The sequence below is a fragment of the Plectrocnemia conspersa genome, unplaced genomic scaffold (genome assembly GCF_051122295.1).
Source record: "Plectrocnemia conspersa isolate PC_06_02 unplaced genomic scaffold, ASM5112229v1 ptg000001l, whole genome shotgun sequence".
NCBI classification, from domain to species: Eukaryota; Metazoa; Arthropoda; class Insecta; order Trichoptera; family Polycentropodidae; genus Plectrocnemia; species Plectrocnemia conspersa.
Window position 1 is genome coordinate 14,238,184 of NW_028277165.1, and position 16,926 is coordinate 14,255,109.

At 28.6% G+C, this 16,926-nt stretch overlaps 1 protein-coding gene across 1 annotated transcript in view; it reads left to right on the forward strand.

The window, feature by feature from the left end:
- The first annotated feature begins 901 nt into the window (after nucleotides 1-901).
- LOC148238937 (protein Wnt-4-like) overlaps nucleotides 902-16,926 on the forward strand; it is a 65,176-nt gene continuing 49,151 nt past the window's right edge. Inside the window, exon 1 of the mRNA XM_088183125.1 lies at nucleotides 902-1,320. Within this exon, the coding sequence (XP_088039251.1) occupies nucleotides 1,244-1,320 (77 nt within the window). The 5' untranslated portion in view covers nucleotides 902-1,243. The remainder of the gene's footprint in view (nucleotides 1,321-16,926) is intronic.

Here is a 16,926-nt window from a genome sequence, read left to right on the forward strand (position 1 = left end):
CTATTAGGTATCGGTGGAATTCTATAACTCGATGGTATACATATGTATGGTTAAATGTCTTCCCAGCCATCAGCGTTTCATTTCAAAGCTCAGCAGCCTAAAACAGCTGTTTTAGGCTGCAGAATTTAGTTCATTTAAATTACGTTTAGTAAAAAATAATAAAATAATCCATACTCTTAAATTTTTATATATTGTTCTTGAAATTGCTTGAACTAATATTTTTTTAGCAACACGTTTTGTAAAATAAATCATAACCCTATTGTTCATTTGGCGATTTAGGTTAGACAAATAACATATAGACAAACCTTGATAATTAAAGTATATATTATCCATTTTTTGCAATTTAAGTTTTATGCTTAAGTCTAAATATCGATATTATAATAAATTAAAATGTATTTCTAAACAGTGATTTACTTTTAACAGTTTCCAAAAATTGGTTTTACGTAAGTACGTATTTACTACTAAATAAATTTGGACGTTTTCAACTTAAAGATTTAGTTTAGTAACATACTAATTTATTGCGTTCCAGGGCCATCTTTATTCATCATAAAGACTTACCTCCGAACAACTTTTTACTTGTTATGTTGTAGTTAATTTTCTGATTTTTCTATTAATAATAAATATACATTTTAGAAGTGACTGCCATACTTCTGGGGTATGTGTACCGCAATTTTCAGATCACTACTCTATTATTTCGAATTATTATCCTCAAATTTGTGTACTATTTGTGATACTAATCATTACTAAGAGTAAACCACCTATGATTTAGCTATTATATTATGATAGTAGCGTTTACAGTGTATGTTCTCTGTTCGAGGGGGTGGTAGGCGGGATGCAGCGCGCCACAGGTTGAGAGCCAGCGGCGATGGACCCTCAGCGGCGGCGACCACCGTCTACCACCAGTCTTCGGCCGACCTCCAATGGTACGGTTGCCTCCGATCACCGGAAACTTTTCTTCGATCGTAACACCGCGACGCGTGAAAACTTGTGTCAAATCTAAAAATCATAAAGCATTGTTATTAATTAATTTTTATTCGCTTTTTGTGTGAATCATCATCCTGTTAAATATTGTGTTGTTTTTATTTATTATTTTGTTTCGTGTGTTTGTGTGATTTTTATATATATTTTTTGTGATTCAATTGTTTTATTTTAAATCATAATCATTCGCCATTTGTTTTATAATTTATTTCATACGTTTAATAAAATACCGTGATCGGAAAGTTGAAGAAAGTTCGCGAGGAAAATGGCGCTGTTGGCGCGAATATCGTCCACTTTGGTGATTGTTCTTTTCTTCATCGAAATCGTCTTTGGAAGTTGGTGGTGAGTTGACCTTAAATTATTTTACTTCATTAATATTATAAATTATGTGATATTATAATGTAATGTATCAGATATGCACAATCATCACCTAAGACTTAATTTATAATTTACCGTTTTAACTTAAGACGCGAATTCCATTCAATACTACTATTACTTGTTATAATAACAATTGAAACTATCCTTAGCTGATGCACTTAATATTTATATTGTTTTCTGTATTAATATTTTCAAATATTTTGTTTATGGGTTTTTTAAATAATAGGAACAACTGTGTTTTTGGATTGAGCCGGTTTTTAGTGTTCTTATAAAAAACAATTTGCACTACAAATATGACAAATATTCGAATAACGAATAGTTAAAAAAAAACGGGTATTCAAATATTTGTATTAAACTCTCATCTATTTAATAAATAATATTCTTACATATATATTTTATTAATATGAAAAATATTAATTGATTAGGAGAATGGCATTTTTTATCTAGTAGAACTAGGTTTATAATAAATTATTAAACTAATAATTACTATAGTATTTTATTTTATTATTCATTAAATTTAGTTAGTTGCTTCTTTCCACACCATTTTTCTCAATTACATATGAGAAAATTACATTACATAATAAATAAGTAATTGCTGTTAAAATTGACTATTGAAGTTACTGTATATTCAAAACCAGACTTTTATAAATAACGCAATTTATTTTATATTATAATTTAAATATCAAAATTTAATCGATCCATTGTATTAGCTAGATATATAATTATTTTTTTTGCTAATAAAATAAAATCAATTAGATAGAATTAGTATCTCTAGAAAAAACAAAGCACAACTAGTATTGTGTAATTAGCAAGTAGCAAAAACTGTTTTTTTTATTTATTACGTATTGATCCATTAAGTTTATTTTTTTTAAATAATGGTATATATATATATATATATATATATATATATATATATATATATATATATATATATATATATATATATACATATATATTTATTTATTTAAAATCATTTTAATTGAAAAAAATTAGAGAATAATAAGTAGAAAAATTAAGTCGTTGAAATTAAAAAAAAGGCCCTACAATTCTTGGAAAACATATTTCAGAGTACCACAAAAATATTTTTTCAGCTTTTGGCTTTTTGAAAGTAGTAAACTTAGAGGAAGCAATAGCGTTCAATGTCTAATTAGCTACTAATTTTGGATTTTATAGAGCAAAAGATTAATTGATTATGTTTTTTAACCGCAAAAAAAATGCGTAAGGACATTGATGCTAAAATGCAAAATTAAAGTATTTAAAAAATTTTAGATTAAAATTATTTATGAAATATGCCTCAGAGTCTATGAATAAATTAGTGGCAATGAAATTACTGAAAAAAATGAGGCTGAGCAATTGAGCACATACATGTGTTTATGAATTATCGTTGAACAATTTTCATTTTCGGAAAAAGTTATGCATGGCAAAAATTATATTTTTTTTTTTGAAATCTCAAAGTCGAGTCATTTTCAAAGGTCATAGAACGATATATTAACATCCTCATTAATCGAAACTAATAGTCAGGCATATGGCCACGTTAAAAGTGTAAACATGACAATAAGTCTAGCTTTCAAATTAGTCTAATAGTGCATATGCTTAACATATTCCTTTATGGAAGCGTCCTTTGGGTGTTACGCATTTTCTCAATAAAGTTATAACTTTGATATATTATCATGTCTTTGCGTCCGAATAAACGACGATTTTAATAAACAAAAAAATACTACCATAATGTATTATTTTTTTTATCGTGCGTGTATTTCGGCAGCGAAGGATTCGAACAACAAATCATAAATAACGCAACCAATTCCATTTGGGTAATAAGTTACGTTTTTAGCGAAACGCTCTTGTTTAAGACAAAAAAGAATTGACGTTACATGACCCGCAGATAAACTAAACAAGACCATACATCATTCGGACCTAAAAATATTGTACACGCCGTACGACACAAATCAAAGATTAATTTACGAACCATTTGACTGTTAATTCATCCGGTCGGCGTCGTAATGGGCGAATTCAATTTTTGGCTATCGTTCGAAGCCTTCGGAATTGAGTTTTCGAATTATACATTGTTCAATTAACCTCTGGAGATTTGTATGGAAACCTTAAATCACGTTTTAATCCCGCTGATAATTGAATGTATTATTTTGTGGCGGACGATGATGGTAAAATTTCAATTAAAACCCAACACAATATACCGACATTGATTGCATTAAGTTTTCGGTTTGTAAGGCTTCAATTGATTACCCGTTTGTAAAGAAGGGGTTTCTTAACCGAAATGAGCTCGAAGTGAATTAGCATATAACACATAGGGAATATTTCGATATCATTCAATGCAAATTTTATAAGGATTTTTGCTTTAATTTCTTGTTTGTGTACACATCAGGAACCAGTTTAAATATTTATTTTATATATTTTAATAGAAAGCGCTAATCAATGAAATATAGGAAAAATATTTATTAAAGCAGACAATTTAATAGATTTTTATGCTAATCATGTATATAACTTTATTCAAATTATTTTAGTTCAATATATTAGGATTAACTTTATAATTATTTTAGAATGAAAAATCGCTACAAAATAAATGAAACGCTATTAAATCAACTTACTATAATAAATTAAAATTTGCTTACAATAAATACATCAAATAATACCATATTATAAAACAGGCAACCAATTTAAATTTGATCAATAATATAATTAGTCTATTAAATCATAACTACAGTTATTAAGAGAATTTTAACTATGCTTAATAGTGTGTCGAAAAAATATTAAAGTGCTATAAATTACAGTATCGAGTTATAAATAATTGATACTATTAATATATAAAGCAAATGATGTAAAACTAAAACATTTTCTTAAATACTCGATAATTTAATTTAAAAGTATTGTTTTAAACTAAATTATATTATATATTGTGCTTTAATATTTATTGACAATGATTTTTTATATAATTTAATTTATAATCGAAAATGTTAACTTTCGAATAAGGTTTATCTCTGCATATTATTATGTGATTGATATTGTTATCCTGCTACTTTAAAGTTATTTAATAAATTTAAAACTATCTTCGCATTTAAAATGATGTATAAATAAATATTGACTATTAAAATTAAAATAAAGTTAATCCAATCTTAAATAATTTGAAAAAAGGTAAATACAAGTTTATATATTAATTTATCACGTTATCTGCTGAGTTTTATTTTTTCCCCCATATTTCATTAATTTTCGCTTTCTATTATAATGTATTTTTTAATAGTAAAATATATTACATTCCAATGTATTCAATATTTTTAGAATGAGAATTTAAATATCTATAGAAACCAAGAAAAGATTGTCGAAATTAAGAAAAAGCAGTAGAACAATCTATTCCTATTTTAAAGTTTTATATATTATTTACTTTGAAATAAAAGAAACTGAAACCTTTACTAAATACAAATTACTTTTTTTCATTTAATTAAGTATTATCTTAAAAACTTGTAAATAGCATTGAACGTTTAATAAATCTTAATTTTATTTTAGATACAAAATTGCTTGAAATATAACACATGCTACTGTTTTTGAAAAATCGAAAAATTAAAACTATTTACTATTTTTTTGTTCCTTTAGGGGTAGCATAAATATTAAAAAAATGATTTTATACTATTAATTCAAGTTCTTCAAGAAGCATTTAATTTTTTTTATGGTTTTTCTGAAAGCATTGCTAACAATAATAATTTCCACGTAATATTCATTATCAGAATCTGTTTTCATACAAGAATTTGAATACATACTAAGTAATATGAATTTATTTATTAAAATATTTTTTGGAATATAGCAATTTTTTTTTAATATATTATATATTATACATGTTCTGCAACTTTAAAAAGCTTCACAATTTTTTTGGGTTGAGCTAAAGGCTTTAATTCGTGTAGTGCAATCCTATTATCATAAATAATCTTTTTAACGGGTTTTTAAATTAAAAAACTATTTTTTAAATTTTACAAGTTTATCAACAAAACAAGTTTTTAAAACACTGATGCACTATAGAAATGGGCATTGAAACCATTTTTTAAATATCTCGTAAAGCAATAGCAAAGATAATATAATAAAATAAAATCTGTTTTAAATGTTTCACAGATAATTTATTTTGAAAAAATAGGGGAGATCTCATGAATTATTTATAATTAAAAAATGTTGTATTTATTATTTAAGAAAATTATAGTTCTCGAATGTATATTTTAAATTTGTTTTTTTTAATACTCACTAAATTTGATTACTTTTCATTGTTTTTTTTTGTAATATTTTACTTTATGTCTAACCTTTTGTAGTATACTTTTTTAACAGCTTTAGTTCATTATTGTATTGTTTATTTTATGCAAAACCATAAATTTTAGTATATAAACATAAAATGCATTATATATAGTTTTAAGCTTAAAAGTTTAAAATAATTATTTAGGGTTTGGTAGAGGGTTTCTGTGTTTTACCTTAATTTATCATATTTTGCTATTACTATTATTTTAACTTTTTAATTTCCTCATGCAAACCAAACAATAGCCATCAATTATTAACTTGCCTGTATCATTAAATATATAATAAATTATTAACTTGCCTGTATCATTAAAATTCTAATAAATGTTTATATATTTTCAAAAATACTATGAAATAGAAATATAAAGATCATATTTTTTCCCAGTAACATTAAGATTTAACTAAGTATTGAAATATTTTATTGCTTTTTTTATTTGATGTCTTTATATAATTCATATCTAATAACATTTTTTATATATAAACAATAAATTAAGTACAAGTTGCTGAGTTATAAGCATTTTATAGTTTACAAGAGAAAATCAAAAAGATAAAATAAAACTAATGGCAATAAAAAATAGATAATTTAATTCAAAGTAAAATAAAAATACAAATCATGCCTTTCATGTTTAGCTGCATTTTATGTTTATACTTAAATTTGGTATTGTTATGGTTAAGGGCTAATATGTTCTTGTATAATATTTTTACAGTATTATTCGGTATGATTATGGTAATGTTCTCTCTATGAAGAATAAAAAAGTTTGTTACATATTATTTTATCGCATTATTTTAAATATCTTGGAGCTTAGAAAAAATAATTACGTGTTACTTCATACATGGAAAGTATATGTTATTATCAATCTAATTAACAGTCTTTTTTTATTTTTTATTGTTGTAGGTTTTTTCTGTAAAATATGAGTTTTAGGGTCGCAATAACAGCAATCCATTTAGACCTAAGTTCCGTGATATAATAGTAAATTTAAGCTTGGAATACAGATGTATACCCAGGCATGGCATTTCAAAGAAAATGTGAGACCCAGAAAAACTAATGTTTTGGAGGCCCTTTAAAAATAAAAAAACATAGGCAAGACAATGAAGTCAATAGTATTAAATGTGTATTAGATTATAACATTTAATTACTTCACAAAAGCTTTGCGCGCTTTTCCATTTTAGAATAGTCAAAAATCTGCGCTATCTGGTAATTAATATTGAGCGTTGCCAATCCATTTAGTCGTCTTTAACTCATTGTCGATCGAAGAAAGTTTTTAATATTATTTTTTCAGCTATCAAAGTTAAAAAATTCCAAGCACAATCGAATCCCATGTCGATAATTGTTTTAAATGATTCTGCCGGTTTCGTGTTTAGTATTTGGATTTGTAAATGCGCTTCAGCAGCATTAGTTCTTCTACAATTTCGTCATTTATTTAATTTTTATATTTCTTTAGAAAAAACAAATTGTCTGTAAAACTATATTCTACTGACTCATTTCATAAAATTTCCATAAAACTTCAAACGCATTGCAATTAAATAAATTTATTGAAATCGACGGGTAGGTCCATTTTTATGAAGATCTGTTTAAATTTATTTGCTCTTCTTGAACGAAGAAACAGATATTCTAATAAATCGTTATTAGAAGATCTGGTTATTCTTTTACAAGAGTTTTTTTGATCCTATTAACAAATTGTACCAGAATGCGAAACATTCGTGGATAAAAGTACCGGAACAACGTTCCGGTGCGTTCTGGCCCTACTACACTACTGGTCCTGGTCGCAATTGCGAATCAATCGCGACAACCGAAATTCGCTAAGCATTAACGGATTGTCGACACCGCCAGTGCGCTAATTAAATATTGCAAGTGCGCTAATTTTGCTCTTAGTGATATTTTCCGAAAAGTTTTAATATTATTATTTTAATAATAAATAAATAATTGTATGTCGGGTAAATAAAGGGCCATAAAGTATTCCGTTAATATTTTACGTAAAAGACCTACAGACCAATTAATAGATCTTTTCGTATTTTTACGTTGCTTTGCGCAGGACGTTCTTTTTTTTTAGTGCTATAGGAAGTACATATTAATTTTAAATGAGATCATACCTATAGTAAGCTGACATTAAATGAATTTAAAAAAGTACTGAAGCGCGCTTCGGCTTTAGAAAAAAGTACTACTAAATAGAATAAAAGTATATGCTATATATATTTAGAATAAAAAATGAATCTAATTTATGTTAAATTATAGAACGTGTAAATAAATTATTTTTATTACTATCAATTAATATTACTTTCTATTGATTTTACGTCGCGCACACTTTTAGTAGTACATTATATTATTATTTAAGCTTTAAGCTCTCTACATAACATTAAATTAATCTGGGTCTTCTGTTTCGATTTTCCTTTATGAATTGTATATTTAACGTTCAATTACAACGTCCATTGGCAATCTATCTCAGGTAATGAATAATTTACTCTTGCATTCGTAACACATTCAGTGGCCATTAAACCTTTAGTGCGGTAGGGAATTGTGGTAAAATAGTAAAAGTAACAAGTAAAATTTTAAAACCTTACTAAAATGTTTATATATATCGTTTACTGAGAGAAGCTTCAACGGTCGAAAGTTAATTATGTTCGATGGTTAACTATTCATATTGCATAGCTCACACACGGTAAAAATTACTATTGTAATACTGTTGACCACAAAACCAGCCATGGATGATGTTATGCTACTGAATGTGCGCATGAGACTTAGGGTGGTTTAAAATTAACCTTATCTTTTCCTATTTTAAAATTTATTTAAAAAAAGTCGAAATATAATGAGTCAATTTAAATTTCATAATTTATTCTCAAGTCATGAGCTCCATAGAGAGCATGAGCTCCAAACATGCCTCGACTTTGATATATAAAAATGGTATATATTTGTTATATTTTTTTATAATAACAAAATGTTGATATCATACTAACATCATATATATGTTCCGTGTTTTAATTACACTCCGATAAATCTGACATATTTGATATGAACTATAAATAATGAAAACTTGGTATTACTGCTTTTATAATAAATAATAATTTTAAATGTAAATGTGAAAAGTACTTATTTCGTAATTGCAATAATCTTTGTTTGATTCCGATTCGAACCTTTCAATCACGTCTTCGTTATCCGTGAAAAATTTTACACCTTCAAATTCGTGATTTGTTTCATAGGAATCAATATATATTTCGGCCATTGCTATAAATATTATTTAAACTAATGCTAGTTTATATTAAAATTATTTAATGAAGTAAATATATTAAATATATTTGTCAAGTCAAAAAATAATTACGAAACGTATAAATATTCTGCGCTTTGACGCAACTCTTCCGACGACAGGCAAACAAATACTAACGCACGATTGAAACGCCGTCTGATGTGTGCGTCAGAGCGACTCAGAGCGTGAGGAACCTTGCCCTAGATCTCTATTTTTTTAATAAAAATCATCGTCTACTAATGAGCTTTAAACATTTTAACGCACATTTATTTCCTACATTAATTTTGCAAAATATGTGAAATGTTGGAGTCGTCCAATGATTTTTTTATATTATTTAAAAATTATAAAAAAAATGTTCTACATTTTTTTTCAACACATTGTAGTTCTGTAAATAGATTTAAGTTGGATTGACATTAAAATAAATGATAAAAAAGGCTTTTCTATAGCATTAACAAATACCTTTTGTTCATATGGAGTTCGGTATGAAATTATAGGCAACCACTAAATTTTTTGCGGTTACAAAAATTCCGGCTTATGTATACACGTAAATGCTTACCCATTGTTCCCGTTCAAACAATCTTATGTCATTTGAAACTTTCACTAATAAAAATAAGACCCAAGTCTGAAAAAACCACCACCTCTTTGTCATCCAACCGCTCTCTTCTCTCGCAAAAGCCGTTAAAGTTACGACGCTCGGCTTAATTGAAAATTGAAAACGTCGGTCTGTGAGAGACCACACATTGGCCGGCCGCGAATGGCCGACCTCAAAAATTTTCAGATTTGCGTGTGTTCAACACCCCGTTAATGACTCAATCTGGCGGCCTTTATCGCCGAAAGCTCATCTCGGCGCTGGCGGGAACGTTAAAAGCTCGTCTTATTACCCCCGCCGCTGGTGTAATTAAGAAATAATCCTCCGCTTAATTATCGGCGAACAGTATAAACATTAATTTTGATTACATTCCGACGACTCGATGCTGCGCGAAGTCGAACTTTAGCCGTCCGCTTCGCTTTTTAATGTCAAAGCTTCGCTAGGAGATGGGTTGTAAATCTGAAGGGAGCCCTCCTTCGAGGAAGAAACTTTTATGAACACCCACGGACGCATTGCTGATATCTTATATTTAACGAGCAAATATTGTTTCATGCAATGCTAATAAAAAATAGCAATAACTATAATAACACTACAACAATTTTGCCATATAATAATTCAGAACCAAAAAACAACTTTTAAAAATTCGTTACATATAATGTTCAGAAAATATTTAGTGCGTTCCTTAATAAAAAATAATGTATTCAAACGTGTACGTTTATGAAAAGCTTAAAAAATCACAAAGCATCAGAGGTAGACAGAATTATTGGAGAGCTACTTAATTACGAAGGGTCAGTGCATAATTCAATGGAATGCGTTGCATATTTCACGACAGGTGCCTTGCCCACATTTCATAAAATTAAATCATTGCCATTTTTGTTGATTATTGAATCATCGTGTGCAGATAGTCAAATATATGTATTTATTACGCAATTACAAATAGTATTTTGCCGCTCCCGATTTATCGCATTAGCCAGACGATTGAGAAGTAGAAAAGTCGTAGATTCCCCAAATTTTCAAGGGTATAAAAAACAAACACGGGTTTTATGTTTATATAAATATATATGTATTATATTTAGTATAGATGTTTTTAAAAGTAATTTCACATTATTCTTTTATTATATTATTTACATAAAGTAAACTACACAGTTTTCCCGGCGATGTGGAGTAAGGGATATCATTAGTAAGTTACGCGACCGTGTCATCAAAAGTTTGCCCAACCTTGGTTATATTATAGATAACGCAATATTAAAGTACAGAACCAAACCAATAAATTATGTATTTATTTAAACGTTTATTTGTTTTCAGATAATTTAGCAATAAAATTTTGTCTTATTCATTTAATAATACTATTTTACGACACCGTATAATAAATTACACTTTTAGTGAAGTAATACGATTTAACCATTTCCCAATCGCGTTCGAATGATTTACACGTTAAATTTAACGTTAGCGCTTATCTAGTAATCTCTTCGTTGATGTGTATTAAAAAAAATAATCCCACTTGATTTATTTTGAGAATCGTGGAATTTATTAAATCCATCCTCGCGTCGGTGCGTTACAGTAATCATAAAAGCATCTTCTGTGAATTTATCGATCTGAATATTGAATTTACGCAATTATTACTATAATTCTGCGGCCATTCCTGGCATGATCCACAGTTACGACCCGGCGTTGTCAAGTTCTCGGAGTGACTGCGATACCTTGGCCAATTTATGCGTTTTATAACTTGACCGAAAGCGCAAGTTTGCAATCTGGCGAGATCTAAGAATCGGAAAAATAAAAGAGTTCGCGCGTGACGGGACGTCGATTATTGCAAATGCTAACGATCGACCAGTTAACATTGCGCTTTATGGTCCTCTTCGGTTGCGGGGGCTACTATCAGAAATTTTCTGAACGGCGTGCGTCCAATTAATGAGCTGAAGAAATGGAAAAATGCTCAAGTGGCACCGGTTCTTGCGAGCGTAGGACGGGGTTGGTTGCCTTTGGCTTAATTTGTATTGTCTAAATTCCTGTTGGATGTTGCTTGTAAAGATGTGCATACTCTGATGTAACAATGTTGCCAACAACAAGTGATGATTTTATAGTCATGGAAACATGTTATATCTGATACAACATGACGTCACTCCGTTGATTTATTATTGTAATTATTTAGAATCTTTATATCTCACACTCACAGAGAAGCAGTTAAGAAGTATCTAAATAAAATTGTTCAAAATCAATATATATATAGATATATTTCCAATCACTAAAACCACTTTCTTGTTGATCAACAACACGGATTTAGAAGAAGGTGATTTTAATAGCTCTAAATGAATATGTAATATATAAGTGAGCCATTCAATCTCAATCAACAAATTAGTCAATTTCAGGGTTTTCGTTGACCTATCAAGGCTCTTTTGTAACTACTAAACCTATAACTTTGGTGCAAAAAAAACATATTTTGTTTAAAAATTTGTAGCGACCCATGGATAGACGTTTTTCTGATCTTCAAGGTAGTTAAAATGAAATTATTTGTAGGACTTTTGCTTCTGGCTTGTTAGAGGTTCAAGGCCGTAAGTAATTCTCTGGACATGTTACACGTTATCATAATATTTGTTGATTGTCCGGCCGACTAAGGTAGCACGCGATCTACGTCGCGTCGCTTGGCACTCCATTGGGATTATCTCCTGTGCGCTGTAATTTTATTTCGCTATTTTACTGGTACTCGACTGTTTTTGAATAAAAGCCTTATTTTTTGTCAAACAAATTTCTATGAATTTTGCGACACCAAAAAGCTTTTTTTTTTATCTGTGGTTTGCGCATCAGTGAACTACTGCATCAGATCCATATATTATAATATTTACAACACAATTTTTTTATAAATTTTCAAAATTTTTATTTTCTTTCCGATGAACTTAAAAGGAAAAAATCTTCGGAAATGTTCCACCACCAACTGAAGAAAATGGGTCATTACATTATACATGCTACAAGCTTTCTACAAGATTTAAATTCATTGTGAATATATTTCTAAAAATGTATACGTCTGTGTTGTGAAATGAAAGGCACCTCAACAATAATAACAAACACATCTCGAATTTTATGTGACACATTAATCCATAGCATATTATATTATTGACCAGTCATGTTGAATTCCAGTACCATGAAATATTCTTGATCATAAAATAACATATATTTGCATTAAAAGAAACATATATTTGCATTAAAAGAACGTGGATATTTGCCTTTTGATATTTTTTTTATAATTTAGGTTTCTGTAGAAATTTTGGTGTAATTTTATTGCGTAAAAACATATCACTTTCATCTAAAATATTGTGTATGTAATTAAACCGTAATTTAATTCAAATAAATTCCCTTTGATGCTTTTATGTCACTATTTGTGTATTATTTTTGAAGAATCGCTATCTGATCTAACAAGATATTGGTTTATTTCAGATAATTCAAATAACGCTAGTAATAAATATTATAAATGTATTTACATATGTATGTAATACGTATAAATAAAATAATGCGCTGATTTTTTATTATTAGACAGGTTTCCTAAATGCGTCATGATGGCCATTATACAAATAATAATTATATAATTAAAGATTTGCAAAAAAAAACAGTTATGGTCCACACCTAAAACAGATGAGCACCATCCCACATCATTTTTTCCAGTTTCCCATTGCTATCATTAAAAACGTTTTTGTGATTGGCAAGCTCGCTGTGACGCTGGATAGATCGTGTAAGAGGAGCGTTCTCAAACGCTAACTGGCCGTAACGGTCAAGAATAAGGGACGCGATCGCACTTCTCTATGGCATTCTAAAACTTGCAGTCGAAAGTCACGAGCATTAATGGGTTGCCAACACCGTCCCTTAGCAATTTTTAAAAGTGTTTCATTGAGTAGACACTATCACGAGAATGCAATAAATTGTATTCTCGTGAAATTCTAATTTTTTTATGAACTTCGATTCCATATTCAAGGACGATATGTATTAATGTTTCGCTATTAAATTATTGTAGTGACACGCGCTCCGCATAACGAAGCCGAGCATTCTCGACACCCTATTTCAAATATTGGCGATCTCGATTCTTGCTCAACGTCACTCCCAATTTACAGACGAAAGTATTTCTGGTTAAAACACCTTCGCCTAAACTGTAAAAGGAGATCCAGAAATTGTGTCTAAATTTGTGCGAATATTCTGAAATTCAAATAAAGTAGCAATTATATACTTGCTACTTTCTTTTTTATTTACCTTCAATAATATTTCATACAGTTTGTTTTATTTTTATTTTAATTTACATATTCATGAGAAGAGTCAATATGCCTCAAAATAAAAGCACAGTATAACTTACAATTAAAAATATCTTATGTGATGTTAGTAATAGATATGTACATTTAAAAAATAGTATGTTTTACTGTCATATAAAAATAAGACGAAGCAAAAACGCAAATGAAATATATTAACATTTTACTAAATTATAAACACATGTTCTTATAAAAATATTTTTTTGCAATCAGCTGATCATTCTTTATAAATTTCATTTTTTATTAACGATCAATCCGTTGATAAAGCCTGTATTATAAAATATTTAGACGGCGAAGGAATTTGATGGTTGGCGATAAAAATTATATTAACGCCCAAATTTCCCGTTAAGATTATGCAAGTGAATGTAATTTTAATTTCACCTACACTTTTAAAAATAAAGGCCCAGAAGTAAAAAAAACTCATTGGCAGTGAAGATTTGTATCTCAATCTTCATCAGATCGTTGGGGTGGTCTTATTCTGAACATTTTTATTGCTTGTGTATTTATAAAATATATATATGTATATATTTTATCGATATGAGCTAATGTTTACTTGTAAATTGAATTGCATCGAAAGGAATATATAAACATAGCGATCAAATTTCACAATGCAAGGAAGCTGAGAGTTACTGTTAAAATATATAAATATACATATATTGTTGCATTGTGCACATGCAGATAACGTGCAAAACGTTTTGTAGCGATTCAACCATGCAAATAAAAAGGAAGTTTATCCTCTAGACTAAACATTGCATTCGTACAAAACGCGTTATTTCCAACAATGAGCATAATCACACCAGTTGAACTTTCGTTTTATATTTGTACGTGTATTATATTTATTACACTGTATTTACTGATATGTGTGGTTCTTTCGTCAAATACAGTGTCAACAAGAAGTCCCTTTGCAGTTTTCCTTTACATAGCCACCGCTGGTCATCTGGTCTTGTATATATATACAGAAATTGCTCGTTTATGCCTTCTCAAGCTGAGTTTACCAGCTGATTTCAACGTTTTGCCTAATGTTTGTCTTTCATTACCGCGAGAGCGGCTAGTATCCATTTCCAACTTTTATTCACGAGACCAAACGAACGCCACTAGGTGTGCATACATGAATATTGAGGTATGTTGATAGTGTAGAGTAAAATCGATTTTTTAATAAGCGCTTTTCATAGAAATGATAGGTCAGTTATTTCTAACATTAGTCATCTACTTTATTTTTAAATTTACCGTATGTAATCGAATGCGATCAACACGACACACTAAGTAAAAATGTACAACACAAAAAATAAGATATTTATTAATACATTGAGCGAAAAAGCTCACCTGTTAACTCATCCGCATTGCATTGAAATATGATTCATTATTATATTATTACAATACAGCAAATATCCATTATGATGAGAAAGAATACCTAGATTACTCCTATGAATAATATTTTAATCTAAAGAGCTAATATAACCCACTGAGTTTTCATTTAGAAATCTTTAATATAAAAATTCATTGTCCCTTTGTTATTTGTTTTGGAACATCCCCGTACGATGTGCTCTCGCACAGTATTTCAAGCAAACAATGCAAGGACAAACACTCATGTATATGTTGTATATCCCATAACAAGAGCGATCCAATTTCTCAACGATATATCAGCCCTAATGTTTGCATATTTATGTTATGGATATTATTAAAATTAAAATAATAATAAGTAATATAACATACATACTAAATTCAATGCTAAGATATAGAAGGCAAACGATATTATGCAATTTGTAATCCGTAAGATTAATATAAAATACCTGAAGGACCTGAGTTCATATTATGGTTCTCAATAGAATATTCGTATTTTTTGCCCAATTTTCAACTATGTCGAATATTCGTAAATTATTTGTTTGTACTATATCGAATGAAATTTGAAAAAATATTAGAATGAATCAATTTTTATACTTGAGCAACACTTATTATACTCGAGTGACTAGTGACTAGTTTTGTCGAGACTCAATATGACTTCGTAGATATATGATTTTGCCATAAATATGAGTGTCAAATGTTAAAATACGAGATGATGAGACACTTCTCAAAAAAATTGTGTTTGAGTCTCGCGTCTCATTATTTTATGTTATATTTCCTTGTAATTTCAGTGTTCAGTAATTTATACAATAATTTTCCTTAAATCATAGAATTATCTGTAAAAAACGTTCAATTAAACATATTACTGATTTTTTTTATTATTAAAAAACACTGAAGATATAGAATCTAAGTAATAAAAAAAACATGGATAATTTTAACCATGAGAAAGGGTTGTAATTTAATATATAAATTTACAAACTGGCTAAGTTTTGCTTCACCCTGAAAAAACTGAAATGACGTCCTTCTGACAAAAACATGTTAGATAAAAAATTAAACATTTCCTTTTCGACGCCCTCACAGCATTGTGTTATGTATATATTTTTTAATTCTAAACGTTTAAAGGTTATGAAAGTAATTAGTGAATAATTAAAATAAGTAGTAATAACCAGTATTAATTTTTGCACTAATTGGTTAAATAAATTAAAATCGAAAAAAACAACGAAAAAAGAAATACGAATATATTCGAATATTCTAATACTTCATCTATTTTTATTTAATATTCGAATAGTTGAAAGCTATGAATAATTGAGAACCATAGTTCGTGTCATATATGGATGCTAGAGCTAAATACTACCGTATCTGGTTGATCAGTAATTGTGATTATTATATAAATATAATTGCAATTTATCAGCACAAAATTCTTATGTTTTCCTAAATTTTTCTGATCTTACGGTTGAATTTCTTAATGATATATTTTAAAAATCTAGATTGCTCCTGCAGATCTATTGTAATATAAATATATATCTATTGTAATATAAATCTGATTTTAAAAAAAGTCTTCGATAAAAAAGTTTGTCATGAGTTATTGGTTGCTCAGATAATCTAACTCGGATATTTTTGAACTTTTTGAACGATTGTAGATAGTTCCTCAATGATTCAACCTGGATACTCTTTTCATTGTTCATTAATGAAATAAATACGGTAGTTACAAGCTCCAGCTTTATTTCGTATGCGGATGATTTAAAATTGTTTAGATGCATTTTATCTGTTGCTGAATTTTTCTTTATCTTAGATTCTGGCAATCGTCTGCCTTTTGGTGTCGGAAAAT